Below are 27,500 nucleotides of genomic sequence, written 5' to 3'. Positions count from 1 at the left end.
TCTCGCCATTTTGTCAACCAATTAGAAGTGAAACCAAAACCAATCGTGGCTACGCGCGTGCACATTTTCTCGCGCTTTGTGTCGGTTACGTGAAATTACTTCGAGTTTTGATTGGTTTACTGGATTGTCTCCGTCCTTTTTGATTGGCCAACGTAATTACTTTGGTTTTGGTTTTACGACACTCGATTGAAACTCACTTTATAAAACGCCACTTCACAAATACATGAGTTCCTGGTGATAGGCAAAAGGATACCTACCACACTCTCGTACTTGGTGCAGTCATCCCCGTCGGCATTAGAACAGTACATCGGTCGGTGACCCATCGTTATGATCCAAGGTCGCAACTTCCTATTTTCTGGAGATGCCGCTTCCTATAAAATTATTGAAATTACAGTCTTAGCCATGCAAGTACTGTAGCAATCAGTTTAGTGGTAACACCGCAAGCCAAGTGACTTTCATTGCGCAGATCGATTGTTTGGTGTCAAGATCTTGCCGGGTGCTCTATTCTCCACAGACTGAAAGTTAAAATGACTGAGTTAGAGCATGGTGGGTGCAGTGGGTATAATTATCGGCCCCTCCCCCCCTTGGTTGAGTTTGTTGGTTCTCTACTCTGCTCTGAGGGTTTTTTTTCCGGGTCCCCCTTCTTTTAGCCTATGCGTATGCTATCCGATTTTTACCTCTCCTCAAAAACCAACAAAGGGTCCGAAGCCAAGAACCTGTCAGATATTAGTTTCAAAGCGAGTCCAAAAGCATAACCTTCATGTGACGGCTGTTATATTAATTCTATTTTCCTGATACAAACTTTCACACATTGGCATATAAAAAGGGGGTATTAGGGTCTTTAGCAACCCGCCAAACAAAAAATCGCTCAAAACCGAAAAACAGCGTTACGTTTAGTCCAAAACCGACAAACGTAGGCACAACCATCAAAAGCAATTATCCAAATCCGTAATCGATTTAATTCATTGGTAATAACTCAGCGTCAAGAGGCTATGGGAGAAACGTTGTGGAATGTACACGCGGCTAACACACATAATTGCCGAACCTCAACCGTACACCAAACTGAAAACTGCGAAAACCAAATCGGATACCAAATCCCAAAAACCGCTTGTATTTTTGACGAAAAATGAAAACCAAATGCTAAAAATAGTCAAAAAGCGCAAGTCCCAACAGATACTAAAACCGTCGCTTAAAACCAAAAACCGAGCTAAAGAGTAGGCCAAAAACCGCAAAACCAAAAATCCCAATTCTCTTTCAAGCCGGCTTTACCCTAGCACAAAAATATGGCACGGCACCGTACCTATGTTTCTCGGGCAGGGCATGATAAATTTTTTGTGTGTAAACAGAACAAGCAGAATGCATATTAGGAACCCATGCCAGAATTTACAGGGATACAGAGTACACCGTGCCGCTATTTGGTGTGCCATGCCAATTTTTGTGCGTGCCTGTTTTTCTAACCTGAAGATCTTTTTCCAACCATTCATACTGATGAGCAACTTGTTCTTTTCCATACTCAAAGAAAAAGTACACTTCCGTCGAAATGCTGATGATGTGGGCTGGCCCTATGTTCCAGCTATACACGGACAAAAAGGCATGGTAAAAAATAACTGATTTGAAAAAAAGCAAGAACCGAGAAAAACGAGAATTATCATGTGGCGTTAGACAGATTAATTTATATCTTAAATTGTCACTATTCGGAAGGAAAGGACCCGTTTATTTTACTTCATTTAAAGGGGCTGTGTCATTAAATAGATAATCCAGCGAAATAAAGAGAAACGCATAAAAATAACTGCTCAAAACACTAAAGGAAAGTTTGAATAAAGCAGCAAATTCAAAAGGAATCAGTTATGAGTGAAACTGAAGAAGATTACAATGGATTGCAATTATTGCCTAACAATTTTTCAAAGTTTATCTCTGTTTTTTGTTTTTGTGTCACGAAGCTTTGAGTTGAAGTGTTTAAAAGGAATCTCTGGTTTAATTCCACCCGCAGGGTTTTGGTCTGGGCCAAAAGCCGAGGAGGCAACCTAGAAGTCCCCGCGTAAAAAGGGTAAAATGTATAAGTTGGTAGCTGTTGTAGAGTAAATCAATCTCGATTTGCTCAACCGGGAGCGCAAAGTTGTATCGGTATTGCTTAAACGGGCGCGCAAATGGTATCGTTATTGTTCTCGCGACCGAGGTGTTTTAGGAGTCACGAAGTAGGAACTCGCAAGGAGAACCAAAGCACTGTTCGGGTTAGTGATTGAAAAATTAAACACTGCAGCAGATCTGATTCAAATCGAGTTGCCTGGCTCAGAAATTGATTTTGTCCGGTCACAAATCAGAAACGGGGCGACGATTTGTCAGACGCAAATTGGAAACAATTGGAAACATGCTATCGTACGGCGGGGGCAGATGTTGTGAAAACTATTTCTAGTGTTAAGTTGCAAATTGAGTAGGGTAGACTAATTGGTAAAACTACACAAAATGAGCTGCACTGCCGTTTCATAGCCCCTTTATTACTTAAGAAAAATTAATCCATAATAATTCATCTTTGACGATACCATAGATATCATTTTGTCAAAAGCATTGATCGGCCACTCAAACCGGGTCACTTGACTAATGTGTCTGATTTACCGGTACTCGAAGGGGATTGTGGCACTGTCTAGGTTGTTAAGAAACACTCTAGTTCAAAGTATGGGGAAGGCGTGACACACGCAGAGGTGCAGCATGTTTGGCTGCAACTGGCCAGGCCTGGTCAGTACTAAGGATGCCTTCTTATTGCCATGACAATTCTGACACAGGAAAGTTGGCAAAAGCACATTTTTATACTATGCTTTTAAAACAGCAGTAAACCTGCACAGGTACTCAGGCAAAAAAAAAAACACACACACACACACACACTACCTGTAGAAGATACCCTCCGTGTTTCCTGGCATTGTAAATCGGTTTCTGTAGTTTGAAAAATTGCTGAAAATGAACGCATAGTAAATAATAAACACTTAATGACTGGTCCCGAGGAAAACAGTTAATTTTGGTTTCCAGAGAATGTGATTGTTTCCCCGAGGCACAGCCGAGGGAAACATTGAGATTAGGCAACATTCGCGGGTAACAGTGCAGTTACCCTCTGACGTCATAGATTTTGCAATGTTGCCCGCTCAGAAACTTTTGGCTGGAAACAGTTTTATTGTTAGATATCATGTGACCTCGAAGTAACCACTGAAAGCACGCGCTTTTGAGAGAAAAAAATTCAGCTATATTACAAAATAGAGTTTACTCTGGCTAACACCAGACGATTTTATTCGTCAATGAGGGTCAATCAGGAGTCAACGAGTTTAACAATATTAACTTGCGTGCTTTCATTGGTTACTTCGAGGTCACATGACATCTAACAATAAAACTGTTTCCCTCGAATCTCAATGTTTCCCTCGGCTGCGCCTCGGGGAAACATTGAGATTCTTGGGAAACAAAACTAACTGTTTCCTTTGGGGCCAGTCATTAAGTGCTTAATGTCTCACCTCTATTAGTCAGTGGGTTAAAATAGTGACTATAACCGTTTTCAAACCTGCAACGTACGACAACTTTCCACATTTTATACGCCAGGCTAACCGTTGGTTAAGAGATATCAAAATCTATTGGTTTCCATGGTATTTAACGCTGGTTAGCGCTGAACATGCTTTGAGAAACCCGCACCATTGTATTAACCAGGTGATCTGGTGACCTAATTCGGAGGATTGGGGAGAAAAACTTGAGCGCCGCATCCCACAACCGCGCGCGGCCTTATTTTATAATTCAACATGGCAGAGGCAAGGTTAGATCTCGTCGTTTCTACTTTAATGTTCATTCAGTAACAGGAATTGTGGTAGACACGTAATGATCTGTTGAGTTTTGGCGATGGAAATACTGCAGGGAGTTTTGAAACAACACCAAAGGCTGCGCGCAGTTGTGGGATACGGCGTTAAAAGTTTTCTTCCCAGTCCTCCAAATTACGTCATCAGATCACCTGGAAACGCGTGCGCTTACTAGGCTTGTTCATGGTTTCCTGGACACGTCATGTATGGTACATATGCAGCAACTGGTTGAATCTGATTCATAAAATCATCACCCACCCGTGCATCACTCTGTGTTAAAAAAGAGGAACATTAGAAGGACGGGGACATCCTGATACCCTGCCAAATTGCCCTTCACTATTTTTAGGCCTATATGCAAGCGTTTAAGCTCTCTTTAATAACCGCTTAGCTCCTTAAACGTTTTAAAATAAACAGTGTCTTGTGTAATGTTCACCAAAGTTTAAGAATGTTGTGTCATGTGTGATGAGACTCTAGTGCCACGTCATAAATGAGGGTTCGTTGGAATTTTTCAGTTCTGCCGTTTTGGCCTTTTTAAGATCGGTTTTTGTGCAGAATAGTTCGGTTTTAGTAACTACTGCAGTTTTTGGTTCTTCCCACTTTTAGCATTTGGTCTTCGGTCTTTAGCAAAAACCCAACTGGGGACTGGGGATTTAAAAAAGAGCACAAATTATCACAGAGCCAGGTTGCCTCCACGGTTGATTGATAAATCATTTGCATGTGCCTAAGACACCACGCCTTTTATAGCGTGTCTTCGTCTTTCAGAAATAAATCAAATATTAAGTTGTTCATGCAAGTCTTCAACGATTTAGTTTAGGAATGTTGGCAAAATGATCAACTTTATATTGATGATCAGTTTGAGAATAATAAGACTTATATCACTGTCACTGTAACACAAAAAAATGGGAGGAAGGAACTAAAACCAATAATAATAGTAAATAAATTTTTGTGATAATAGTATTATGATAAATGTTATCATGGGATAGAAAAAGTGATAGAAAAGGCCAAGAATAGCAAAGAAATGGTTTTTTTAAGGAAAACTTACGGTGTCCATGTTGTATGCAAAGTCACCTGAAAATTGAAAAATAGACTCTCTCTCACCGTTCTTCACTACAGTACATACACTGACTACTGAAAAATTATGCTGTGCCTAGCTGTAACATGACGTATAATAATAACGTACATTTAAGGCCCACCTTCAAATGACAGTCTTTTTCAACCGTTTGTTTTTGTTATGGAAATTCTCCTTGCTTATCTTAGCGATCTGATTGGATGAATCTCAGCTTTGACAGGATTTTCATATATGAAAATTGCTCCACGGCATGCAATGCCTGTAGGGTGCAACGCGGGCCTTTAAGACTTGTAATTAGTGGGTCAGTTTGTTCATAGTCAATGAACATAAAATTAAATTAACTGACACCAAATAAGTACAAATACATAATGCATGCGAAAGCATGACAATCATACAAAAATTTGGTTTTATCCATACAAAAATTTGGTTTTATCCACCGTACAGAGATTTTCTGTAGAGAGATTGTACGGTGGCCAATTTACATTATCAACTCCGTTGATAAAACTAAATTTTTGTATACTACTTCCCCACCAACGCAGCAACCACAGTTTCTTTAGAAACTACCCCCTTCATGACAATCATAGATCAGGCAAATAATGGATTTGAATGGCATGCTTTGGATTGCTTATAACTGACATAATCATGATAGACATCAAGGAAAGGTGAAATGAAGTCTGTTGTAATTAGAGGTCAAGTGCCCAGAAAATGCCCTAATCTGGTCGGCAACGTTTTTGTCTCGCTGACATTGAACCACCCTGCAAGTAGTCGGCAGTGTCTGCAACCCAGTCATGAGTCATTGTTCTCAACGACAATGGAAGCAGAGAAAAGAGACCCTGGGAGTGAAGTTGATAGACTGCATGGCAAAAAATAAACATGTTGCAGAGCTCTCAAGCCTTAAAGTTTCCAAAGAGTGAGATGCTTGCTGGAGATTGCGCCAAAGGCGCAAGTGTCCTGTGTTTCTTGTGCCGGAAGCGCCAAACAATTCTAGGGGGGTGCGGGGGCATGCCCCCCCGGAAAAGTTTTAATTCTCGGATCGTTGGAAATGCACCGTCGAGTCCGCCATTTTGTTTCTTTAATGCTGCTTGCTAAGAGAGCCCATGTTATTATGGTCAGCCCGAGCTAACATATCGGCCTATAATTCATATATTAACGGGTGAAAGTCCTGAAGAAATAAGAAAATTGGTCGCACACGAACAGATTGAACATTGGCCGAAGTTCAGTGCCAGTGAATGAGCGAATTCGGGATTCATGAGCACTTCTGAAAGCTTAAAAGGTAGAGCTACCTTCGAGAAAAGTGCCAATGCGTGCGAAATGCTTGTGTCGGCGTGAGACCGTGAGATTGCTTGGAAATGCGTGAGACTCACGCTCAATGCGTGAGACTTGAGAGCGCTGATGGTGCATAAAACAATGCTACAAAAACTATTATTTGGGTATCAGTATATTAATGCTGCTAAAAAAATATAACAGATCATCACATTAGCAGGAAATTGCTAAACCCGGTAAGGCATAAAGATAATGGCAGAATTATCCGTGAACACAACAAGCCTCTTTTAATTGCTTTTTCCCGATCAGTCCGGCGTTCCTAACCTCACACTCTCGGTCAGCGGCCTATCTAGGAACGTCATGTTACTACATCTCCTTTTCTTTTAATAGTTAATAATCTCTTAAAGGAATAAGCGCTAACAGATTTCAATGTAACTTTGAGGCTTTCTAAGAGCTACCCGGGGTCTCAAACGAGTCAACCACGCTCCTTCCTGTGAGGGCTCATTCACTGGATGCTTCGTGGCTTGCCCTGGATGCTAAAGAAAGGTCCGGTACCAAAGCGCTGGTTGGAGTTGGCTGAAAGGCCTCATGGCACGAATGCTGTTGTAAGACCGGAGGGCTGTCCTCGAGGACCCTTCGTGTCATTCTCTGATTTCTTCTCACCTGCCCATTTGGAGTCTGTATAACTACAGATCTGGGTGATTCGCGTTGCCTGACTACGGTCCCCGTTACTTTCAGGTCTGGGATCCAGGTCGCCAGGTGACAGCTCATCTCCTTCCACTACTCTGTGTCTATGGTAATAGTTGAGTTTCATTTTAGCACGATACTCCTTTTCCTTTCTCCTGATGTGATCCAAGTCAGGGTCAAGGGCTTCAGTTCCTCCGGTTGGCAGGGAACTCTGGTGCGTAGTCTACGGCCCATGCTAAGTTGCGCTGGCAAATAACCATGGTGCAATGGAGTATCTCTGCAGGTCAGGAGGGCCAAATACTCGTCGTCATTCTTCTTTAAGATCATCTTCATAGTTAGGAACCGCCCTCTCCACTTCCCCATTGGCTTGTGGGTACCGTGGAGAAGAAGTGATGCGCTCGAATTGCCAGTCATCAGCAAAGGCTGTAAATTCTTGCGAGTCGAACTGTGGACCATTGTCCGTAAACAGAATGTCAGGGATTCCGTGTGTGCTGAAGATCCTCTTTAACTGCAAGATAGCCTGAGCGGCATTCACATTCCTCGGCACTTGGCAGATCTCCACATCTCTTGAAAAATAATCTACAGCGATGAGATAATTCTTTTCTTTGTGCTGGAAGAAATCCACGCCAACTCTAGCCCAGGGTCTATCAGGAAATTCAGTTCCTTTCATTGGCTCGATGCGTTCTTTGCGGTAATTCTCACATGTCGCACAAGTTAGCACAACCTTCGTGATACCTTGGTTGATCCCTGGCCACTAGACTCAGTAGGCAGCATTAGCGGGTGTCTTAGTTACTCCTTGATGTCCATCGTGTAGACGTCTCAAGACATCTGGCCTTAACTTTGGAGGTATGACAAGTCGTCGTCCTCTCAGGAGTAACCCATTGTGGAGAGAGATATAACCCATTTCGGCCCAGTATAACGTCATTGGCCCGTAGACTTTCCGCTTATCAGGCCACCCGTTCTGCACATAGTGCATCACCAGTTTAAGCGTGTCATCTTTCTTCAGCTCGCGATGTATCTCATCCAGGCGCTGATCCGACGCAGGTAGGGTCACTAGGACTGCATTTACGTAGCATTCTACTTCATCATGTAGGTCATTCCATGGTTTCGTCTCGTGGGCTTTATCCTCGCGCGGGGATCTGGAAAGTGCATCAGCTGTATACAAGAGCTTACCAGGAATATGTTTGATGGTAAAGTCAAACCGCATGAGTCTCATTTTGAAGCGTTGAATACGCACTGGAAGCTCCTCGATCAGTTGTTTGGTGGAAAACAAGGGGATTAAGGGCTTGTGATCTGTCTGTACCTTGAATTTCATTCCGATCAGAAAATCAGCCCAGTGTCCAAGTGCCCATATGACTGCTAAGGCCTCGATCCTTCTCTATCTGAGTGTAACGGCACTCAGTCTCTGTCATAGATCTGCTGGCATACGCCAATGGTCTCAAATCGCCAGATGGTTGTTTTTGCATAAGAACCGCACTTACTCCAAAACTGCTTGCATCTGCTGAGACAGTTGTCTCCTTTTCCGGATCGTAAAGTGCGAGAATTTTCTCGGATGCCATGTCAGCTTTTAGCCTCTTGAACGCTTCTTGTTGGATTGGGCCCTAGACCCATGCATTCTCCCTTTTAAGTTGGTCCCGTAAGGGCTTCGTCTTCTCCGCCAAATTTGGGCAAAATTTCATAAGGTGATTAACCAATCCCAAGAAGCGTCTCAGGTCTCTAATGTCTTGGGGTTTTGGCATGTCCACGATGGCTTGGACCTTTGATGGATCTTTTCTTACACCTTGACTGTCAAGAATCTGGCCCAAATATTGCAACTTACTCTGGGAGAATATACATTTCTGAAGGTTAAGGATGAGTCTCCTCTCCGCTAGCCTGTCAAGGACTTGCTCGAGTCGCCGATCATATTCGGCTTGATCTTTACCCACGACTAAAATATTATCCATACGTCACTTGACCCCTTCTATTCCGGAAATTTCTTTATCCATCCTCTTCTCAAAATGTCCCGGGGCCGATGATATGCCAAAAGGCAAACCCTTCAATATATCGGCCAAAGGGTGTTATGAAGGTAGTCGACTTGGAACTTTCAGGGTTTCAGGGTCAAGCTTGGAGAATACTGAACCTTCTGTAAGGCTTCCCAGAGTTTCTTCAACGGTCGGCATTTGATAGACTTCTCTGCGAACTGCTTGGTTAAGCTTTTGGTATCACCACAATCGGCGAACACCATTTCGTCGGCTCATCCACGGGTTCGATCAAGTTGCAGCATGCGTTCAATCTCCTCCTTCACTTTTTTCATAAGTGGAAATGGTACTCGCCTGGGGGTAGTCAGACAAAAGGGTGTGGTCCCTTCCTTGAGATGAATTGTATGCTCACCTTCCAGTTTTCCAAGGCCCTGAAAAAGCATTGGGTATTTTTTTAGACTGTAAAGTAAAGTAAAGTGACCATATTTAACGTCGATAACTCGTAACAGTAATTCAACTGACAAACCTGAGGTCGACGGTGCGCTCATTTTACTCCCCCCTCTCCATCAGTGCTCCGTTTTACGGGTATTTAAAGCTACTTAAGCTACACTGAAAGGAAAAAAGTCGAAACAAGGATGCCAGATCCGGAGATCGAACTCAGGACCTTTTGCACCAAGGCCGCGCACTAACCGACTGTGCCACCCTTGCTCCTTGCTCCTAAGTCGTCCTTTACGCTAAAGGGCACAGGATTGCTACCTGCAGGCAGGGGCGTATGTTGGACTGCTTTGATACTGTAGGTTCCTGGGATTTGATGGATAAGACCAAAGCCACGAATAGCAGGTATTCCCAGAAGTAGCTTGGATGCCCCTTGACCTATGTATACTCGTTCTGCAATGGCTTTATCTTCATGATTGCAAATCCAACGGTCGTCAGGGGGACATCACCTGCTCCCACAAGTTCTCTGTCTGGTTTTGACAGTTTTCCATATGACTCCTAGTACGCAGATTCTGGCATCACAGATACTTGTGCTCCTGTGTCAACACACCAGGTCAACTCTTAGTCATTTATCTCCTGCTTAATATGCCACCCTGAGTCTGATGTTTTTGGGAGCAATTGGTTCTGCAGGGGAAGTTTGACAAACTTTGTTTGACGTAGGTGTGGTTGTAACCCTCCCAAAAAATGTGGGAGAGGAGTCGCCCTCATTGTCAAGAACGTGGTTGACCATGCGAACAGGCGGGCTTCTGCAAATTATAGAAAAATGTCCCAGTTTGTGGCACTTGTTGCATCGGGTCTCTGGGGCTGGGCAATTCCTTCGTCCAAGGGGGTGCTGACGATTGCAGTATCCACAATGCCTGCTGTTTGGCTGGAATGATCGCCTCCTGGAGTCTGACTTGGGACCTTGCTGTGGGTTGTTCATGCTCTGAGGGTCTGGCTTGCTATCTCGCTGTGTGACGCTCTCAATCTCTGGCGTCTTTGACTCTTGCAACTCACGTTTCGTAGCTTCTTTCAAAGATAGGATTTTCACAGTATTTTCAAGTGAAAGGGCGGCTCCCTGGTCATAAAGTTTCAGTTTATAACTGTTCTCCTTACAAGAAAAAGTGATTTGTCTCTCACAGCTTGCTCGTAAAAATCGACGGGAAACTTACATTCGGCGGCCCTTTCTTTTACGGTGACAACCCACGAATTGAAGGTTTGTGCCGACTCTCGTCGAAGATGAAGCCAGGATTTCTCTCGTAACATAAGTTGTGGATCCCGTTTCTGAAAGTACGCCTCAAACTTTGCTGACACAGTTGCGTACTTGTCAGGATTTTCGGCCGGCAATTTCGCTTCTCCTCCCGCAGGATCATCATGTGGTTTAAGAGAAACCCCACCTTCATTTCATCGGGTTTCTTGGAAGCTGCAGTCGCCATAAAGTAAATTTCAAATTTTTGTTTCCAGTTTCCCCACGAATGTGCAGGATTTCCTGTCGAAATCTCCAGAGGTTCTGGTGGTTTGACATGTGGTACGCTTTCCGCCATCTTGTTTGAGCCCAACCTTGTTAGTTCGTGTACGACACGCTTGCTTAGTCCGCTTTGTCCTGCTGATCTGATCGTTGTCCCTTTAGACTAGTGGAAAGATCTCACTCCTGACACCATGTTAAACCCGGTAAGGCATATAGATAATAGCAGAATTATCCGTGAACACAACAAGTCTCTTTTAATTGCTTTTTCCCGATCAGTCCGACGTTCCTAACCTCACACTCTCGGTCAGCAGCCTATCTAGTTACGTCATGTTACTACAGAAATTAACTCACCAACATGAAGAATTGCATCAAAGTGTCCCTGCTGAGTTTCCTCCTGTAGATAGCTAAGGGATTTGCCATTTACACTGCCTAGATCTCCAAACACAGCCAACCTGGGAGCCCAATTCACACCAGACTTGAGGGCTTTAAATGAAAATACTGCACTCCAACCATCCACCCCACCACAGTGATATTCTGTCATGAAAGAACATTTAACAGTAGTAAATCAAAGGGTTAAGAATGATGTAAGAAGTTACGAATTCTACAGACTATTGACTCTAAGTGGTAGAGCGATATTAAGGTCAAGCTCTGTAATAAGTAAATAAACTATACCACTAACTTTACAATTTCAGGTTGCAGCTACTCCCTTCTTTTCTAGTTATTTTTAAAGTACATGCATTGACTTAAAACCAGTGAGTTATTATATATAACCAAAACTTCATGCAGGCGACAAAACAACTACGTATTTATTGTTAGAAAAAAACATAGAAAGGATAAAATTACTTCTTTTTCCAAAATGATCGAGCCTGGAGGACACAGTGACATGATAGGCATATAGTTTGCTTACCCATCGCTTGGAAGTGTTTATAAAGGTCACTGCTACACACTACATCACGAATTGTGTGTACACACGTCCACACTGTATTCTTGACCAATACTTACAATGTGCACAATGCTATTTTCTTTTGGACCATCCAGCCATCAAAAACTTAGCTAAATAAGAGAATGTATTATCCTACTTGAATAACACATGCAAGTGATTTCTATTGGAATAAGACTATCATGAACAAAACGAATGATATTCTTTTCTTTATCTGTTTCATCTTTATCAAAAATAATCTCATGTCACAGCTGACTTAAAATTAGTATTATTGCAGTTCAATATTTTTACACTGCAATTTGGAAAATTCTCTGTAAAGTATAGTGCTGAAATTAAGCAGTCAAACTGATTTCTGATCGCAGTAGCAATAATTTAACAAGTAAAAATAGAGCTGTAACCAGGATAACACATATTAAAGTGAAAAACGTTCTCTGGTTAAAATTAATTACAAACCTGAAGCTTTCGGCTATCAGTCTAGAGCCTTTAACGTTAAAGGCTATAGAACAATTATTCCATGAGCTCGCTCGTTGGTTATTTTATCACTTCATATCCAACAAGGGCGAATGGGATAATTGTTTTAGTAAATTCTCAAACCGGGTTTTGCCGCCGATTTGTATTTCCACAATTTTACAAAGCGTCCGGAAAGAGCATCTTGGCGCACCAAAACTTCGACTATTGGCTCATAGTCGGAGTTTTTTAGCCAATCAAAAAGCTAGAAATGCAATAGTCGGAGCTGAAAATTTACTAAAGACTGATAGCCGAAAGCTTACGTTTTTTAATCTTTTTAACTAGAGAACGTTTTTCACTTTAGTAATTTAACAGTTTAACCCAGCTTAAATTTTATCAAGAAAATGACTTTTTTAGGATATACTAATACACACCATACACTTCATCTGGTGTCAGTCCTGTCAACTTTACTCTGTGCATGTATAATACTCTATGCTCTGAACCACCGTCAACAAATCTGGTGATGTTGCCAGAGGCTCGCATTGTCAGAGGAAAACCAAATTTGTTGTACTCCACAATGGAATCATTGGTGAATGATAATGTCACCCAGGTCACAATCATCTCTGAAGGGTCTCCTAGTGATATCAAACAGAACTGTAAATACAATAATCATTGACTGTCAAGACAATATTACAGGTATTTTCTAACGCGCCTTCATTGGGAATACACTCGCATTGGTTATCTCTGATATTTAAATGGAAGACGCATAGCTAAGTGGGTAAGGCAATATGGGACAATGAGAACTGTAGAGATCCTGGATTCAAATCTCTTACAATCCATTCCTCTGACTACTAGCTGGTCAGATGGTTGGTTTACTTGGTTAAACACAGGACTGTGTTGCATGGAGGTCATTGGATTTAAATAACTAACGAGAAAGCGCTGTCTTTGTGATGACATCTGCAAATATGTAGTTGGAATTTTGAATCTAATTCTTAGACAATGGTGATACATTAAATGTATACTCAGGTAGGCCTCAACTCACTCAGCACTTGTTTGAGACAAGGTTCAGATGAACTGATGCTGTGGTTTGTGGTTTGACATTCTTTGCATCATAGGAGCATGCAGTTGTGAATCCAACCATTCATTTTAATAAGCTTATAAGATCATTCGAATCCCCTGCCATGTTGCACAATGAAGGTAGTCCTCCAAATTATAAACTGTCGTAAATTAGAGCTTCGAGTCTCAATTGTCACGTTAATCAAATTAAGGGGTATATAAAAGCCACGATTTACACAATAATTTAAAATATTTGATGGATTTTTCAACGGTTAATTCCCTTAATTAATCTACCCCATTGACTCCCAGGGGTTTCCCATTGACAAGTAAAATCGCCTGGTGTTAGACAGAGTAAAATACTAAGTCTGGCCGGTTCAGGCCGGTTTGGGAGTCAAAGGGTTTAAATTAAATTAATAATGAATGGTCAACTCTCATCTGTTGTGCTTACATTATACCTAACTAGTATGCCTCCTACCAGTTGGAATTTTTGTCCAAAAGTTATTTTGTTGCTGTTGTTGTTGTTGTTGCGTTATTTAAAACACTGACTCTGAAAGATTTAAAGTTTTAAACTTACAAAGTATACACGCATGAACTGTCTTGAGAGGCAAGGTGCATAAACATGTTTGGAAAGTGGAATTATCAAGTGGTTACAGTCCTCACATTTTAATTTTGCAGGCAAGCCTATGTGCTGGCTTCAGATCCCCTAAAAACCAACACTGAACTGATTGCCAGTTTTTCAATTCTTGTTTCACTTAGTGTTTCATTAAATATTTCCTTTGAAATTTATAAATTAAAAGGTATATGTACTTCCATGATGAAGGCATCAAAAACATCAGACCATTCACCTACTATACCAACGTTTTTCAAGTCATAAATATTACGCTTCTATTCTGAGAGGGCCAGGATTTTTCCTGGGGCAACACTGATATCTGAAGATGCCCTAAGATTTCCAAACTTTAAGACACCTGCCCTCGGTTGTTCAAAAGGTGGATAACGCTATCCTGTGGATAAATCACTCTCCAGTGGATAAACACTAGTAAAACCAATAGAGTTATCTACTGGATAATGATTTATCCAGTGGATAGCGTAATCCACCCTTTGAACAACTGGGGCCTCAAGATTTCTGAAGAGACGGTCACGTCACAGGTCTCTCGTGCTTTCTCAACTAAAACCCAACATTTTGGCGAGTTAATCCATCATTCACGTTGACACGGGTGTAACTTGATTTTACATAATATTTTCAAAATATGTCAGTGAAGGCTGTAATGGGTCAAACACACCAGGAGGAAGAAGGCACGTGATCAAGTGTCTAATCCACAGGTGTGAAAATCTTGTTTTCTCTGTTTTGCTGTAGTAAGACTTACATAAACTCCAAGTCCAACATCAAGCAAACAGTTAAAGCTGACTCTTGCCTATGAACCGGTGCTAAAATAAACTCTAAACCACGAAAACTTAATATGCCCACGATGGGTCTCGAATAGTCCAGGGCTATTTGTGCACGTGACGAATTCAGAGCTCTCAGGTCTTGAAGTTTCCGAAGAGTGAGATGTTTGCTGGAGATCGCGCCAAAGGCGCGAGTGTCTTGAGTTTCTTGTGCCGGAGACGCCAAAAAATTATTGGGGGTCCGTGGGTATGCTCCCCCGGAAAAGTTTTGAAAATTATTTGCTGGAAATGCAACGTGAACTTTGCAGGCTGCTTGCTAAAAGAGCCCACGTTGTTATGGTCAGCAAGTTAACATATCGGCTAAAGGCTGGTTTACAAGGTACGATTTGGTCGGCCGGTTTTGTCGGGCCGGTAAGTCGCACCGTGTGTAAAACGTGTAATTTTTCCTCCAAAGATCTCCCCGTTGTCCTTTTAGTATCCGCTATTTTGAACGCTTTAATTTTTTCAGTATTTGTGCGCATTACCCACTCGCTTACCCTTTGATTGACTTCGTGGTTTCTCTCTGAGTGTTGGCCCGACTTCAAAAAATCTGTTGCAGTGCAACATATTTTTTGAATCGGACCGACTTTCATTCCCATGAATCGGTCGTTCATCGGCTGTCAAAATACACGCAAGATTTGCGCTCCGACGCCATCGGGACGACAAATCGTACCGTGAAAACCATTCATATATTGCGGGTGAAAGTCCTGAAGAAAAAAGACAATTGGTCGCAAACGAACAGATTGAACATTGGCGGCAACCTCTTTCCTAGGGTCTCTGTTCCCTTCCTCTTGTTGTCGTTGACGAAGGAGGCAGAGAAGAGACACCCTGGGAACAAGGTTGCATCGGCCGAAAGAATTCAGAATTCATGAGCACTTCTAAAAGCTAATCAAAGGTATCCTATGGTAAGATCGTGGAGTAAGTAAGATACTGCATCAGGGAGGTAATATAGCGAATTATCAAGCCAAAAGAGTGGTTACAAATGCAGTGTAATACATTATATTGAACATCTTTCATTGGCAGCCGAATAAGAGCATTCTTAACGGCCATTTAAGGAATGCATGAATGCACCTGCCGCCTAAACGACCATTTAACGAATGCATGAATGCGCCTGCCACTCTTGAGACGATCCGAAATCGATTACAAATTTTCCATTGTCTACGCCTGACAGCCTCCAAGTTTGCCAACTTTTTCAAAGGAGTGTGTGGGGAGTGAATGTCTTATCAAAGCCATCCGTGGTCACTTTCATGAACCAAATATCCTGTGGCGTTCAGAAACAAATTCACTATATTTTCGCTGTTGTTCTTTGGGGATCTGATCGTGTGTTACCATGTCGAGTCGTGGCGGCCATCGAGCTGGAAGCGAACAAATAGTGATTCACTCTCCTCAAGAAAGCAAAAGAAGAGCAGTCAAAATACCAATACAGCATCTACAATGAGGGGAAGGGTCATTACGACGTGAATTCATGAGAAATTCGACGTATGGTGTGATCGAAGCGCAAGCTGTTTCACTATTACCAAGGATCGAAGTCCATCTTCGTATTTCATTTCTAGCCAGTCGCTTATGATTAAATGTTAGAGACCACCACGTCATCGTTTGTTGATAACACACTTATCTAGGAACTGGATGCACTGGTTGTTTATTTGTTGCACGAATTATAAAACCGTCAAACACGAGTGAATTTTTTCGCTGCTTGTCGTCTTTCGACTTCAAAATCGTTTCTTGGAAATAAATGCACTTTCTTTTAGCTTTGAAATGGCATATTAATCTTGATAATATGTCTGGTATAACGCAGAGAAAATAATATTTATGCGCGAGTGCTTGAACCGCCGACAGTGTTCCCTGTCACACTTCACTGAATTCAGCTGTCACGCAGAAAACAAACATGGTATTATATTTGTGTTCGATTTTATTTCTTGGACTCCAAATCAGCGACAATCGATAAATTTGCATTTCAGTGCCTTTCTAAAGCCGTATTTAGTCTAGACTTAAACAGAAAAAGCAAAAAAATTAACGTCTGTTAAAACCATCAGCGTGATATACTGGCTGCAGAGAAGAGCAACATTATATCAGAAAACCGACGCTCACCTATCGATCGGATCAAGCGACGAGCTATCGTCCAGACAATTCCCTACCTGTGCTTGAGAGATGAATCTGTTCAGGCTGAGGAGAATTTCCTTGAGAAAAAGTTACTAGAAGCAGCAATGCAAAGCAAGTTGTTTGACCCATGATCGCCTTTTAATTTCCGGGTTCCTCTCCAACTCGGAACTCATCACGTGAGAAAGGTCTGATGTTTATTCAGCACAACATGCCCTCGCCCTCCCCCTTCCCTACCCGACAAGAGGTGCAAGAGGCCCTTTGCATGACTGTTCACCATGCCACGTGACCTTGTCAATTACCAAAAAAACGTCGCGTGCAAAATAGACGGTTATTGACATTCTTACCAACTTCATCCCGCTCTTTCCATTTCATTGATATATTTTGTACCCCGACCAGTTATTTAAGGTCAAGTGACAAGGCCATGCAAATTTTGTCAACGAAAACGAAGAGGTAACACAAGATTATATAGTTTTCAAGTGTGCGGTGCTTAAAGTACAATAGTTTTTTCTGGGGAACCGATCAATTCAGAGAATATGAAGCAAAACAGGTTTTCGGATTTCGTGTTCGACTAAAATTAAAAGACTCAGGGCGATGTAAGCCACGTAGCCGGAAAAATCAGAGTCTCCGGCAGAATCAGGCTAGGCTCTATTGGGAAATCTGAATGTAAATCGTAAAATCTCCGGAATCAAAGGAACTTATTTAAGAGCGGATATTAAGATCCGTGTCAGGGAAGTTGTCTGGGAAGGTTACCCATATTTCCGCAGAATGAATCGTCACGCAAGTTTCACTGATTTGTCTCAGGAGAGTGAAATTGTCACGCTGTTACTATGGCAGTGGTATGAATAGGTATCAGCAATCCGTTGATGGGGATAACCTTGTGACGAACTTAATTCCCACCCAAGGAAGAGAACAAATTCTCAATGTTACGGAATCCTAGATAAGATCGCCTAGGCAGACACAAATATCACGTGAAATCGCCTAAATATGTTTCCGCAAATTCCCGATTTTTTCAGCAATAACCTAACCCAGTATAAGGCAATACAGGAAATTTAACTGTGTCCTTGTAAGGCATACAACACGTCCTTGGATTTACCCCATATGGGGGATGTGTTAAATTGTCTGAATTTGTGTCTGTGAGTGGCTTTTAACTTTAAAAATTGCTCTCTTTCTCCATTTTTCCTAAACAGTCCTAAATATCACATTTTTTTCCTAAATATCTCGAGATTTTCGAAATATCTCAAAATCTAAGTGTTTTAAAAAATATCCGGATATTTGTGTCTAGCTCCGCCTCAATTGACCAAGTGACCTAAATCTGGATTTTCTGATCAAACGCACTGCCTTAAATATCACTTATACAACTGAGTTCATAGAAATCTATTTATTCCTCTGTGCTCAAACCAGTTGTTACAAAATTTGCCGAAGCCAACAGAGCATTGTAGACGACTTCCTCTCGTCTCGTTTCTTCATAATAGTGAAAAGACCCTTTATCCCAAAGCGTGATTTTAATGTTCTAAAAAAAGTGAATTTTATAACAAAAACAAGCCTAAGCGTGCATTGAAATGGTCCATTCCTGAGCGATGTTGACCGCTGGTTTCTTGATGGTCATAGTGTTTGTGCTGGCGTCGTGTCTGAATTCGAGGTGTCTGCTCTCGTCACCTGAAGGAAATGTAAATTGAACGGTTGGCGCTCGTTCATACAAATGCTACAAAGTGTTTTTGGACCCAGTTATTGAAACTTAACCTGACGACTCACAGTTGAACATTAGGGCAGTTTATACAACAGACAATAAACCCCGCCTTACATAAGGCGCCAACACCTCGTTTCAATAGTACAAAATGGAAGTTCGCGGCTTACTCCATCCGCAGTTAGCTCAAGTCGCGGCTTATCCTGGCCCAGGGGTTTTGGGATGTGCTCATCTTGGCCGCTCCTTACTTTGGACGTGAAAGTTTTTTTCGTGTATATGTACTCAAGGGCTGTCCGCGGGCTCCTGCGCATGCGCCTGTTTTGTCATTTTAGCCCAGACTTTCTTTCTGCTCCCGTCCATTCGACTGAGAAAAATGGCGAGCACGAGCAATGAACCACGCAAAGAAAAAGTTTGGACCAGTTGGCCACGAACCATTTATACGTATACGAGCATTTCGCGACTTACGTCAGCTGCACTCGCATAAAATGGCCCCGTTCGCATGTTATGTAATTCGCGGCTGTGAGCCGAGGATTATTTTTGTCGTATAAACGGCCCTATTGTAGCCTATTGTAGCACATGACGTTTTTGAGCCGCGGACGGACACCGGAAGTGAACATTTAGCACGCCAGGATAGTAGTCTCTCCCAGATTTTAAAACTAATGGCCCCTAATATTGACAAGACACCTAGCAGTATAAATTTGGTAGTGTCAAGACAAATGAAAAAGGAAAGCAGCTCACTTCCGGTTGCCGTCCGTGGCTTTAAAACGCCGCGTGCTTAACCTCTCTAAATTAATGTTTGAAGAGAGCCGTGGCGGTGCTAGGGCTACCCTATTGAGCAACATAAATAAATCAACAATTGCCGCATTATGCCATTAGCTACCCGGGACTAGAAAACGGTTGCTTTGCCTTGACCAATGAACGACATCGACAAGAGTGAAATCACAAAAGAAATCAGCCAGCGACGGCAATAACCATGGCTCTGGAAGTGCGTCTTACATAAGCTGTGGTTCACCCTGAGTCTGGGAATCGAACCCGGGCCACATTGGTGGGAGGGGATTGCTCTGACAACTGGGCCACCCTTGCACCCGTATAACATTGTCCGGTAGATAAGTCACAATCCGACAGTTCAATCTGCGCAAATATATTTGTATTTCCGCACGTCACGGCAATCGTGAATATCGTGAAAAGCAAGGATAAAGGACCCATGTTTGCTTTGCTATGGAAAACACGCACTGTGCTTCGCTACATTTCAAATAACCTTAAAGAACACCATCACAAACAACAGTGGCTTTTTTTGCTAATTAATAATTGACTTTCGAATTCCTTGCATGCAAAGTAACATTTAAAGTTCTGTGCTCACGTAAGCCATAAGTTGCCGACCAAAATTTATGATCTGGTGACCAATTTTTTCCACCGCGCACCGGTGGCTCAGTTGGTTGAGCATCGGGCTGCCATGCGGGAAGTCGTTAGTTCGACTACGGCCGGACCAACACTCAGGGTTTTAAAAAACAACTGAGGAAAATGTGCTGCCTTTGTAACAACATCCGCAAATGTTTAAGACTTTCAAGTCTTCTCGGATAAGGACTATAAACCGTAGGCCCCGTCTCACAACCCTTCAATGTTCACAACCCAGTGGGACGTAAAAGAACCCACACAGTATTCGTAAAGAGTAGGGCATGGAGCTCCCGGTGTTGTGATCAGGGCTCATTTCATTCATTCATGTGCTGGGTGAGATCGCTAATGGACTGATAGCGGCTGCCAGCGGCGCCTATCATGCTGATGTCCGATCTCACCCATAGATCCCTTGCTTGTTAAGCGCATTTGAATATGATAATAGAAAATGCGCTATATAAATTCATTACCATTACCATTAGTCGCCAGCTGGCACCTGAGCAAAAAAGTTAATTTCGAGCCCTGGATAACGAGACACGAGTGTGGAAACATTGGTCTCATAGCTACATTCAAAATACTTGTAACGAGAGTAGTATCAAACTCTGCCTCCGTTCTACATCATGATAATTCTTCAAAATGGCGGCAACGGATTTGAATGAGTTAAAATTGAACTGAATGAAAAACTGATACCAGAAATAGAAAGAGCACTTTTACGTTAGTAATACTGCGAAGTTTCAGCGAGCTAGGTGTTATATCAGACGAGGAAATGTAAGTTGACATTTGACAAATTTACAGACGTTTGTATGACTGGGGGTATGGCGTATACCCATACAAACGTCTGTAAATTTTTCGTTTTTCAACATACATTTTCTCAGCTGATATTACACCTGATACGCTGAAACTTTGCAGGGTTACTAATTAAAGTAAAGGCGCTCTTTCTATTTCTGGGATCAGTTTTTAATTTTAACTTATTTGAATTTTCAGCCGCCATTTTGGAGAAGGGTCCAATTTCCCCGACGTCCTCTGCTAAACGACGACTAGAAATGCATAGGGAAACAGGAACAGCCGGCGTTACTAGAATGACATCACCAACTCCGTCTATACCAGAATAATGCACAGCTGGTGCACTGTCAACAAGTGCCACGTCGAGTTGGAATAAGACAAGAATCACAACGATGTAACGAGCTTATTTCCTCTGGTGGAGTTCTCGATCTCGTCACAGTATCTACTTACCACCAGCAGTCAGGAAGATTCCTTTGGGGCTGTTGCTTATTCCAAGAATAACTATGCGTTCAATCCATGCTTCAGTCTTGTAGTTCGCGTTAGGATTCGCTTTCCTACAAAAATACCACAAATAAATAAATAAATATATAAATAAATAAATAAACAAACAAACAACAACGGTTTATGAGAAGAAATAATAAACCTTTTTCATACGATCATGTTTCAAACTGACAAGCTTGTGGGGTCGTGCACAAATCAAATATAAAATCACAGCCGTTGCTTTTTGAGGAGAGGGGAAAGCCGGAGTAACCGGAGAAAAACGTCTCTGAGCAGAGTAGAGAACCAACCACCCTGTGAGCAAAGCCTCCTTTTGTCTTTTTCTTACTGAGGAGGAGAAAAGGAGGCTCTACCTGAATCGCGTCAACTCTTTGAAGCCTCCGCAGCACGAACTTCAGGACTAGTCAATCTTTGTTTCTCTCGTCAAACTGGTTTATCCAGTGCGAGCGTCCCTTTAGGGATAAAACCGATAATTGAGCCCGCTTTACCATGAAAATTCAGGCGGTGAGATCTGCTTGAAGCCAAGCACTTAGGCCTGGGTTCGAAACGGTATCCTGGCAACATGAAGCGCATGCTTAATAAAGTTCTTACTCGATTCCTGCAGAATCTTTCTGGAGAACGCCAAAATCGAGCACGCAAAATAAAGGCCCTGCTAGCAGGGTGAGAACGAACAAACTCAATCCACATTTGACACCGACATTAGTGGGAGGCGAGTGTTCTCACCACTGCGCCATCTCTGCTCCTGTCAAATTTATAGTGTCGCAGTCATAAATACAAGTCGAAACCCGCTTGTTCAAGGTCCAATGAGGTGTCTTACTTTGCAATCAATCGCCCACCCTGGAATGTATACTTCATATAGATGTACGCGCCCTTCTTGTAATCCAATGTGTGGCCATCATCAACATAAAGGTCGCCCTCGGCTTCGGCCTACAAATAAAGTGAAGCGAAAAAGGTCAAACCAGCGATAGAGAAGTTACAAATCATACGTCAGGTATTTGCAAGATAAAAAAGCGGGCCCGGGGAGGGGAAATAGGGTATACATTTTAACAGTTATGTCCCCGTAAAGGACACTATTGCGTATTAGAAAGAATAAGGGCAGAGGGAAAGCCAAGTGTTGGCTAATCAGTGTTTCCATCCTTGGAAAGTCGAAGAATAAGCCCACGTAAGTGGCCAAATGGAAAGGAAGCTTTCATTGGAAAGGAAACAGTTGGAGCCAACCTATGTTTTTCCAACACAATTAAGTTAATAACCCTAAACTAAAATTCATTTTCATCTTGTTAAAGTAAAAGGGCGCTAATAATTGTTATAATGAGCTCATTCCTTTTCGGCAAATCAGTGAGAATATAGAAAGGGCTCTTGCGGTAGCCTTGGATCGCCCCTGATGGAGCGTCGAAACCTTGTGTCTTTGCACTGTAACTTTTTAAGCTAAATTAAAATTTCTTCCAACCACAGTAGCATCAAACATATATCTGATCGTCAACCTACTAGTGTGGTGAACTTAGTATTTCCGTTATTTCTAGGAACGAAGTGTTTCTGCTCTGAATGCAATCCTTCATTTTAGGATTAAAGACAAGCGATAGCCACAAAGCGAGCTGCCATGCACTAGTTTACTTATCCAATACTAACATTAGAGCTCAAAGCCATAGTCAGCGTGTAGGGATCCTTGTGCATAAGGGCACTGCAGCGACGGATTCGTTGCCTAGTTGCAATGATGCTGCCACCACGCTGAAACAACGGAATCTGAAAAACAAACAGAACGAAAAGAAAATTTGATAAATAAACTTTATCAAGGATGAAAGCAAACTAAACCGCAGTATCCAAGTCACATGTAAAGACATTTCTCTCGGTCTCATCATCCAAGCATCCAAGATAGTGGTACAGCCGATTATTCGTCGCTTGCCAATCAGAACATGCCTGCAAACATGGATTCCCTCACCCATCAAAGGCTACAACCAGTTGCAACAGCAGTTGAGACATCTTAAAATGACAAAAGAAAACTGTTCCCAACGCCCTTCTCCCCCCCCCCCCCCCCCCCACCCCTTTTGCAACGTTGATACCTAAAATTCTTAGACGAACACCATAGAATCGAGAAGGGAGAGGGGTGAGGCTATTAATTTTTCCGCACTAAATTTCGTCTTGGCCATACCTATGAAGTCGGTAAACGCATTTTTTGCACAAGGTATCTCAACATTTTTGCAAACTTGCATTGCTACAAAATATAGAAACACAGAGTTGATAATGGTTGTCTCACCCTCTCCAGAGGCGTGTTGACGTAAATCGTGTTTTCTCCTCGGTAAATCTTGAAGTCCACCAAATCGTACCAATACTGAAATTTAAAATTAGATCGCGATCATGGTTTGACACCGCAAGACAGAATCAGGCATTTTCCACGAAACACCCAAATTCATTAATAATTAAAGTAGTGCCTTTTCCTTTCCAGGTACATTTTCAACAACGATTAAGATTCGGATTAACGGAAACTCAAACGTGCTTTTTTGTCCAACTAGATTTTACTATCTCTTGCATTGCTACACTTACTAACTGGTTCAAAATCTTTCGTCACATTCAAGGCCAATTTGTTTGGGGGCAGGGAGGGGGCAGGGAGGGGAAGGGAGGGAGGGGGGGGGGGTGTGTCATGCAAACGATTGTAAACTTCCCTCCTCTAGGAAGCGGCTACAGGGCACTCCATAGAATAGCTCAGTCGTTTAGTGCGCAGCCTTCTGAGCTGGAAGGCACCAGTTCGATCCCCGTCTCATTCCATCGACGTCGTATCGACTTTTCCCTGATCCGTGTAGCTGTAAGGTTTGAATACCCATAAAACGGAGCATTGACGGGGGAAGGGAGGTAAGAGAGGGACACAAGCGTATCAGTACCTCTAGTCCACTGTCAAGTGCTACCCTCGTAAATTAGGACCTCTTTTCACACTGTAGAAAATCTCTATTATATTATACAAAATACTATTACTGTGATCTTACCTCGCCAATTCCTGGCAGATAAACATCAATAGAGTTTTGTCCTTGATTAGTCACTGGTTTCACAAGAAGATCCTTCCCTAAAAACAGATTCAAAACAAAAGCACTTCAAAGTCACCTTTCTTTGACGTACGTTATGGGAGTCAAGGATTAGAAACATACCAAGAAGAAACTCGTCTTCCATCGAAAAAGTACTTTTCTCCTCTGGATACTCAACCCACAAGGGCCTGAAGAACAATTGAAATATTAACATAACTAATGGTAATCTCGCATTATTGAAGTGCGTTCGACAATCGCCTTGGAAGCAAAGCAGAAGGGTAGAGAAAGAAACAATCTCTTTTGTTTTTAAAGGTTTTCACAATTAGTTTACAAAATGGTTGGTTTTTCAAAGTACACGAAAGTACAACTTTCGCCGGGAGAAAATCCTCTCTTAGCACAAGGGTACCAAGAAAGCCAACGAACATAGACTCAGAGCCAATCGCCTTTGCTATTCAACGCTGGAACAGTCTGCTCTGCAATCTTAGGCAAGTGAAATCTCTAAATCGTTTTATGCAATTGTTAAACCTTCATTTTAGTTAATTAAGTTAGCTACACGACATTCATGGAAAACAGGTCGTAGTAGTATTTTTAATGAGAAGACTTTTTGGATACGCACTTATTCTTATTAAATATTGTTAGGTAGTTGTATTTTATATTGTCCCATAAAACCTGATGAATTTTTACCGTGTTAAAATAAAGATTTGAATTTGAATTTGAATCCCTAGGCTGCCTTTTTGATCCAAACACAGGTGAAATAAATGTATAAATTTGAAGTGTGGGTTAAAGACAAAAGGACGAAGTGATCCTCGCATTTGACTGGACAATTAAGCAATTGCCTCTTAAAGACACCTGATTACTTCTCCCTTTCGTCTATAACCTGCACTTGAAATAGATAAATTCGTTTCATTTATCGAGTCCTTTCAGGGAAACACATGATCCCAAAAAATTGACCTGCTGCCAACTGAGTGGCTTCATACACGTGGCTCAGTTGGCAGAGAATTGCACCGCATCGCATGGGTCATGGGTTCGAATCCCGTTGATACCACCTGAACTTTTCAGGGGCCCGTTTCTCAAAAGTCCCGAAAACTTTTCGGGTCCAAAAAGCCATTTGTGAAACTACCAACCGCTTGTTCTGGAAAGCCGATCTTTTAACACGATTTCAAGGTAACAAAAAGAAAAATAACTGTGAAGTTTGACGACTTAAATCCTCTCCGTTCTTGAGATACAAAGGGAATTGTGACACCCGAAAATGGCCCGTAAAGTTTCGGGACTTTCGAGAAACGCGTCCCTGGTGTCTTTGAGAGACAACTGCCTAAATTGTTGCTATCCCCTGAAATATTAGTGCAAAACAATCAATCTACAATGGCGATTCTCACCTTACGATTGGTGTCCCTGTAACGGAGGCGTGATAGAAGAGGGTATACCAATATGGTAGAAAGGCATATCTCATTCGAATGGCATCTCTTATGATCTTCTTGTAATTCTCATCATAGAGCCAAGGCTCGCGTCGTTTCGTGTCCAAATGTGCATGTGCGCGGTAAAATGGCATAAAAGCTGCAGCCTGACAAATTCACAAAGACAGGGTGGATAAAATAATCCTTTGAAATAATAAATTAAGCCGTCTTTTGCCGAGTTTTCACTGACTGGTTGCAGTCTCAATTTTCTCGAAGCCTTTCTCCGATGACTGCAATGCCTGGTAGGCTCGGGAATAGTGGAGTGTGGACGAGGATCGAAGAAGGGCAAAAGCCGACCTTTTTCTCGTTTCACTGAAATCTTCAATCGCCATCATTCATTCGACCGAGTCTTTTTGTCGCATTTCAAGAAAAAAGTGGCACGAGGGGAAAATGGACTGAGCCGACCCTTCTCTTCCCTTACCGAAATCTCCACTTCCCGGCACTTGACCGAGTCTCTCTCCGGATCACATTCGTCGCACTTCCACCAGTTTAAAACACCCAAGTTCGCAAGCATCGCATTGTACTTCCTTCCTGAGAAAACTGAGAACTTCTAACGTGCAACCAGAGCTAACCGGTTTCCTGATATCAACAATGGTATGTTTTTTTTTTAAAAACCTGCCACATTTGTTTTTATCTTCACGCAGACCACATTTAAGTTCACTTCAGCCTGAGTGGGTGGAAATGAGACTTATGTGTCGGCATTTATAGTAAAACTGTTCATATCAATAATAATGACAACCAATTACCCTGGCAGTAAAGACCACAGATGAGGATTCGCTCCGAGTCTTTATCACATTTTTTTCAACTAAACTGAGCTACCTGGACAAGCAGGGGTATCCTGCACGTTTTCTCCGAAACTCGGAAAGAAACTCTTCAAATGAAAAGAAACTTACCTGATACCACCTCACCAACAACTCCGGGTCAGGATTATTGAAGAAACCACCAACGTCGGCTAAAAAGTCGCGAGAAAAGAAGTTTCTTTCAAAGACAAAACACATATGCAAGATCTGATTGAGGAAACCAAGTCAACATTCTCATTCGTCCCGCAATGTTCCCTCCGTTATCGGTCAGAAGAATGCATTGCGTGACGTTCCAAGTAACGGCAACGGAGGCGATTGAGCCTAAGTAAAACATGGGACTCGCTTCGAAGAGGAGGCAGAAATGAACGTTAACTTACCGCCCGAGAACGGCAACCCAACGAGGTTCAGTGTAAGGACCATGGGAAGGGAGGCCTTGAGATGGTCCCAGTTCGCAATATTATCACCCGTCCAAATAGGACCTGAAACAAAATAAAATCACTGAAATCGGCGACAGGGCAGAGTTTGCATATTCCTGCCGGCAGGGGTTTAAGTGCCTTTCATTCCGCTTAATAATCCTCTTGAATATTGACTCGAACATATTTCCTAAACGGTAGCCGGGTGGTTTGTGATGTCAGCCGGGTAATAAAATCATCCACTTACCTGTCATAGATCACATGACAAAAGTATTTGAGATCGGCTCTAAATTGTCATTTGAAAAAGAAATCGGAGCAAACAAAAATAATTGGGACAATGGCAAAGAATTAATGCACGCGAATTGTCTTTTGAGGTGACAAACACTTAATGCGAGATAACCAGCCACGGTCGACGCTGTCCCACAGCGAACCGAAGAAGGAGACCGAGACTCAATTTTTTCCTTGCCCCTTTTCCTTCTTATACGATTCACTGACACATCACATATCACATGACTCCGAGGATGACTTCCGGTCAGGTTGTCAAAACGTCAGTCATCAGGGACCTTTAGATCGGAGTATGCACACTTCGAAAAATGTCGGCCTACAAACCTTATGCGCATGCTCAGTCGGAAAACTCGTTCTCGTAGTCGTCCTCGTTCTCTGATCTAAAGGTCCCTAATGTCACCAACAGCAGTCCTTCTGAGGACTACTCTTACCCGGACGAGTTTCTCCTCGACAAATACACGAATCTATA

General features: G+C 42.3%; 2 protein-coding genes across 3 annotated transcripts in view; both read right to left on the bottom strand.

Annotated features, from left to right (window-relative positions):
- LOC138026036 (acid phosphatase type 7-like) overlaps positions 1–16,927 on the bottom strand; it is a 29,543-nt gene extending 12,616 nt beyond the window's left edge. The window contains exons 1-8 of the mRNA XM_068873212.1: positions 16,747–16,927; positions 12,568–12,768; positions 11,098–11,280; positions 4,870–4,895; positions 4,000–4,097; positions 2,884–2,946; positions 1,459–1,573; positions 258–371 (exon numbers count right to left, since the gene is read on the bottom strand). Coding sequence (XP_068729313.1) covers positions 258–371; positions 1,459–1,573; positions 2,884–2,946; positions 4,000–4,097; positions 4,870–4,895; positions 11,098–11,280; positions 12,568–12,768; positions 16,747–16,840 — 894 coding nt within the window. The 5' untranslated portion in view covers positions 16,841–16,927. The remainder of the gene's footprint in view (positions 1–257; positions 372–1,458; positions 1,574–2,883; positions 2,947–3,999; positions 4,098–4,869; positions 4,896–11,097; positions 11,281–12,567; positions 12,769–16,746) is intronic.
- Positions 16,928–18,074: 1,147 nt separating this feature from the next.
- LOC138027023 (neutral alpha-glucosidase AB-like) overlaps positions 18,075–27,500 on the bottom strand; it is a 33,437-nt gene continuing 24,011 nt past the window's right edge. For both annotated transcript variants that reach the window (XM_068874513.1, XM_068874514.1), the window contains exons 18-27: positions 26,711–26,812; positions 26,427–26,485; positions 25,456–25,640; positions 24,203–24,267; positions 24,044–24,120; positions 23,320–23,394; positions 22,695–22,808; positions 21,886–21,995; positions 21,021–21,124; positions 18,075–18,367 (exon numbers count right to left, since the gene is read on the bottom strand). In XM_068874513.1, coding sequence (XP_068730614.1) covers positions 18,255–18,367; positions 21,021–21,124; positions 21,886–21,995; positions 22,695–22,808; positions 23,320–23,394; positions 24,044–24,120; positions 24,203–24,267; positions 25,456–25,640; positions 26,427–26,485; positions 26,711–26,812 — 1,004 coding nt within the window. In that variant the 3' untranslated portion in view covers positions 18,075–18,254. The remainder of the gene's footprint in view (positions 18,368–21,020; positions 21,125–21,885; positions 21,996–22,694; positions 22,809–23,319; positions 23,395–24,043; positions 24,121–24,202; positions 24,268–25,455; positions 25,641–26,426; positions 26,486–26,710; positions 26,813–27,500) is intronic.

This window comes from Montipora capricornis, chromosome 12, assembly GCF_036669925.1.
Source record: "Montipora capricornis isolate CH-2021 chromosome 12, ASM3666992v2, whole genome shotgun sequence".
Lineage (NCBI taxonomy): Eukaryota > Metazoa > Cnidaria > Anthozoa > Scleractinia > Acroporidae > Montipora > Montipora capricornis.
The sequence above is the reverse complement of the archived record's forward strand: the minus strand, read 5'-3'. Positions and strand labels throughout refer to the sequence as shown.